The sequence below is a fragment of the Lipotes vexillifer genome, unplaced genomic scaffold, assembly GCF_000442215.2.
Source record: "Lipotes vexillifer unplaced genomic scaffold, Lipotes_vexillifer_v1.1 scaffold299, whole genome shotgun sequence".
Taxonomy (NCBI): Eukaryota; Metazoa; Chordata; class Mammalia; order Artiodactyla; family Lipotidae; genus Lipotes; species Lipotes vexillifer.
In genome coordinates, this window is record NW_006784347.1 from 3,640,458 (window position 1) to 3,645,135 (window position 4,678).

At 56.7% G+C, this 4,678-nt stretch overlaps 1 protein-coding gene across 1 annotated transcript in view; it reads left to right on the forward strand.

Moving 5' to 3' along the window:
• Positions 1 to 1,624: 1,624 nt before the first annotated feature.
• The window catches only part of QTGAL (queuosine-tRNA galactosyltransferase), a 107,348-nt gene continuing 104,294 nt past the window's right edge, over positions 1,625 to 4,678 (forward strand). The window contains exons 1-2 of the mRNA XM_007456791.1: positions 1,625 to 1,633; positions 4,554 to 4,610. Of these exons, the coding sequence (XP_007456853.1) occupies positions 1,625 to 1,633; positions 4,554 to 4,610 (66 nt within the window). The remainder of the gene's footprint in view (positions 1,634 to 4,553; positions 4,611 to 4,678) is intronic.

A 4,678-nucleotide genomic window follows, 5' to 3' on the forward strand; every position in this document is an offset into this window, starting at 1 on the left:
CTGGAATCCAGACACTGTGGGACTCCTGAGAAGCTGGATGTGGCTGGGTGGGGGTGGGGGGTTGCAGCCGTGTCCACAGACTTGGAACCGCACCACGTGAATTCCGGGAGAGCCTGAATTATCACCTGACTTTACTGTCCATCCTGATCAAAATAACCAGCCGTTTATCCAGACAGAATACACCTGGTGTTTGGCAATTTCTACACTGACCATGTGAAATTTTGAGTTATTTGATAACATTATTAGGACTCTAACTAGATCCAGCGTAGACACCATCTCCTGTTCTAGATTTCATTATGGGTAGACTGTCCCGCACGCATTCATTCATTCTTTCCTTCCTTCCTGAGCATGTACCCTCCTCTGTGCTCTTCTGGGTCAGAGGCTCCTGTGAACAGCTGAGCAGTGTCTTCACGGACCTACCTTCCCAGAGTGAGCGAAGCAACATGGGGATTTCAGGGATTCTGGTGAGAGGGGCGCAGGGCTGTGCGCTCCGCCCGGGATGGGCACTCTGCTCCCCACTGGGCTGAGGGCTGACGTGCCCTGGATGCAGGTGTGCAGAGCCAGCCGGGGCCTCCCTCAGGCCCCCCTTGGGCCCGCTTGGGAACCAGCTCCCTCACTTCTCAGCCTCCGCGTCCTGGCCCTGCATCGGCAGCCGGCTCACGTGGCCTCTGGACTCTGCCAGCCGCAGGGAGTTGGCAGTGGACAAAAAGACTGTCCCTGCCCCCACTGAGGCGACAACTTAGGGGGAGACAGTGCCGTGAGCACTTAGCGGGAGGATCTCTGAGGAAGTGAGCCGTGGGGAAGGCCGTAGAATGTGAAAAGATAAAAGTGTGTCAGTGTTTGTACTCGCCCCCTCATGCTGGGGCTTTATGCATTGACTTTCCTCACTGCCTTTCATAGCCTGCGACTCCTCAAGCTGGTGGGTCCAGGGCCAGGTCCTTGGAGGGGAGGGGGGTTTGTGAGGGCAGGACGCTGCCCAGAACCATGAAGGGGTCAGAGGTTTCCCTTCACTTCAAGCTAAGAGGATGGCTGGCCGGCCACATTCTCCAGGTGCTGACCGAAAACACAGGCTCCTGGGGTAGAGTGAAGCAGTTATAACTCACAGTAAAAGCAGTGGCCAGAGGGTCAGGGTCCGCGTGTGTGCGTGGGTTCCCAGAGTCCCCACTCCCCGGGGGTGACACGACAGGGCCCAGACAGATGCTGCACGCCCAGACAGATGCTGCACGTCCGCCCTTCCTCCTGGAGGGCACCATGACCTCATTCCTCAAGGCTGCTCACAAAACAGTCCAGGTAACAGGGTGCCCAGCTGAGTGGGGAGGAGCACGGGAGACCCATGCAGAGTGTCTCGTGACAACGTCCATTTAAGGAAGCTTTGAGATCCAGCCTCAGGTCTCAGGGTCAGGGAGGCAGTGCTGAGGGCCAGGCAATGGCTGTCCCCAATTCACATACAGGCCACTGATTCCTTGGTGGCTGCTGGATGCTGTTCCCTCATCAGTGGGTCAGGGTCCAGTCTGCCTCTTGGGCCTGGTGACCTGTGAGTGGGCAGCATCCCCGTGTGGGTCAGTCCTAGGAGGCGGAAGGCCCGGCACGGGCTGAGGGAATGGATGGCTCCTCACAGGGAGGGATGGCTGGCGTTTCCCTCCTTGCATCTTCCAGACTCTCACTGTGCCCCATAAAAGGGGAAAGCTGGTGCTGGACCCCGCCCCACGACGCACCCCACTTCTAAGGCAGCCTGAGGCAGCTTCCTCACTAACCATCTGGCCAGGCCCCATTGGCCCCGGCTTTGACAGTGACACCAGCGGCACTGGCTGGTGGCCCCTAACACCTCTGGTGTCCCCACTCCTCCTCCAAGTTCTATCAGATGTGAATTTATCCAAGCCCTTTCTCCCACAGATGACATCTTCCTGTTAATATCTCGGAGGAAGATGTCTGACTGGCCTCTCCTGGCCTTTTACCAGACACCGTCCGACTCACGGACAGGAGTTCAGGCGCTAACACCCTGTGCTGTGCACGCAGCTCCCACAGGCACCTGGCACCCCCCTGTGAGTCACCCCAAATTGGAAGAGCAGTTGCTTAAATCACTTCAGAATATGATCCACGGGTGCTAACTGTACAATGTGGTGGCTGGAGGTGATGCTATTTTGAGTTTCCATTTGCCTTCCTGATCACACATCAGGCTCCTCTGGCCCTTTGATCAGCCCTTCCCACCCTCTTGGTCCTGACTCTGAGTCGAGCCAGGGCCGCTGCACACCTGGCCTGCAATGTGCTGTGCACCCCCGTGCTGGGATCCTGAAGTCACCACCCTGAAGTGCAGGGGAGGTAAGGCTTCTGTCCCTCACACTCAGGTGGACAGGTCTCCAGGGCTCTGGGAAGTCCAAGGGTTCAGCTCCAATTGCCCATGATGGAGGCCCCCACAAGGCATCATGCTGGTCCCGGACTCGCTCCTCCCCTACCTCACTCCCCTGCCCCAGCTTCCTGGGAACAAAAACCCTCACTGCAAAGACCCTGACTCAGTCTCTGCTTTCTGGGCTAAGGGGGTGGGCACCCAGGCCAGGACAAACATTCTATGTGATACTTGAATGGTCCCATCAAATCCACACCAAACGTTTGCCCAGCTGTTAACTGAATGCTTCCTGTGATGGAAACTTCATTATTTCCCAAGGCTGGTAAGAAGCCCAGCTCCAGCTTCTTCTCAACACAGTGAGTCTCAACTAGCCTTTACACAAATGAGAACGTAGAAAACAGGACACTGGTGCACATCACACAGTCACACAGCTGGTTGCTCCCTCGTGCATGGATTCACTATCAGGGCACTACGGCCACCACAGGCAGCCCGTCTCCGACAGTCCAAGTGCACCGTCATCCATGGTGCCGGATGGCTCCTGATCTCCCAGCAGCATCACTGCGCAGTGGAGGTCCAGCTGCAGCTTTGTTGGGGTTCATCCCATCAGGAAACTTGGACAGGACACTTGCTCGGAGGTCTTGCAGTGTGGGCTGTAGGGGAACGTCCAGCTGCTGGCATTCAAGCTTGACCTCACCCTTCACGGGTGCACCCAGGGCAGACTCATTCTGGCTTTGGGCCCAGTGTGGCCGAGTCCAGACCTATGCCCATCTTTGCTTCCTATACCCACATTGTAAGAGGGCTGTTGGCATTTTAAAATTTGGAGGCCTTGGCAGTTGGCACTGAGTTTTCTGAATACAACCAGGATTCACCAACAGTCTGCAGAAACATTTAAAAATAAAGAAAAATGTCAGTCACTGGGTGAGTCAAGAGCTGTGGGAGACCTGCATCACTTCCTCTCCAGGGGCCCATGACTTTGTCACCTCCTCATCCTACCCCACATCCTCCCTATGTCTGTGTCCCTCTGGAGTGATGGTGTCAGGCCCCATAGTCTGGTCCCTCTGTTGAGAATGTTCCTACCGTGAAGAGAAGAATCTCAGCAAACCCTGCACTTCTGAAGTGCCTCTTGGCACTCTGAATGTTTGCAAAAAGCAGACTCTAGCCAAATTTTTATTAGGGGGAAGGCAGTGAAAAGCAAACTTCTGGCAGCAGGAGATGTACAGGAAGCAAGACAGGAGTAGCCAAGCCCAATTCCGATAGCATGTGCTGTGGAGGTGCCAGACGCCGTGGGGACCCCTTATCTCTTCCTCCCACTGATTACTGAGGCAGTCCAGCTCCAAAGCCCACAGCACATTCTGGAAGCTATCAAGCGGCTTTTTACCTAGTCCCTTAAAATGAAACTATTCCTAATACACCAACCCCTGGAGCACATCAAGTCCTTGGAAACAAATTCTCAGATTGTTTTTGTGCCTTATCCTTTGTAGATAGGATGCATTTTTACTCATCTGACCTAAGCGTTTCAATCTGTGCAACAGGCTTTGAAAATACTGATGCAGTTTAAGGAAAAATGACATTTGAAGTGATGCTTACGAGACATGAAACAGAAGTTCGGCTTTATCATAATTGCTACTTTGTAGAATGATTTGCATTTAACATTAGTTTGGGGCGGTAAAGGCTATGACGTGCTCACTGACCCAGATGGGTCGGGGCACCCGCGTGACAGGAGGTCCCCTCGGCCCCCGGGCGGCACGGGCCCCGGGGCCCGGTGCTCCACAGGGGTCCGCTCAGGCGTCCCGTCGCCAGTGCAGGGGACCATCACCTGCTCTTCACACAGAACATTTCCTGGTCAGAGAAGGGACACACGTGGGAAGGCGTAGCCACCGGGACAGCGCAGCGTCTTCCCACAAACCCCACCTTCTGCACAACCCAGTAACTCCTGTAACACTTGCTTCACTGCGGACCTCTGAGCATATCAGATGAGGTCCCTCGGGGCGGGGGTGGGGGCAGGGCGTGTGCGTGTGCGTGTGGCAGTGGCGGGGTGAAGGGTGGAGGGAGCTGTGCCTGTGGCTGTGGCTGAACTGTCCTTCCGCCGCTCTAGGCCGCGCCTCTCCACTGTCTGCAGGTCCCCGCTGGATCGACGTCCCTCTGCGCCAATCGGAGGCGCCCGGCCTCGGCCCCGCCTCCCGGTGGACCGCCCGCGCACGCGCCGTAGGCCGAAGTGGGCGGGGCAGCCCGAGGAGCGCGCGCCATGCAGGCCAGCGGGTACACGGCTGCCGCCGCCCTCGGCCAGGCCCGCGCCCCCGTCCAAGTGGTAGGTGCTGGGCTGGCGGGGGGGGG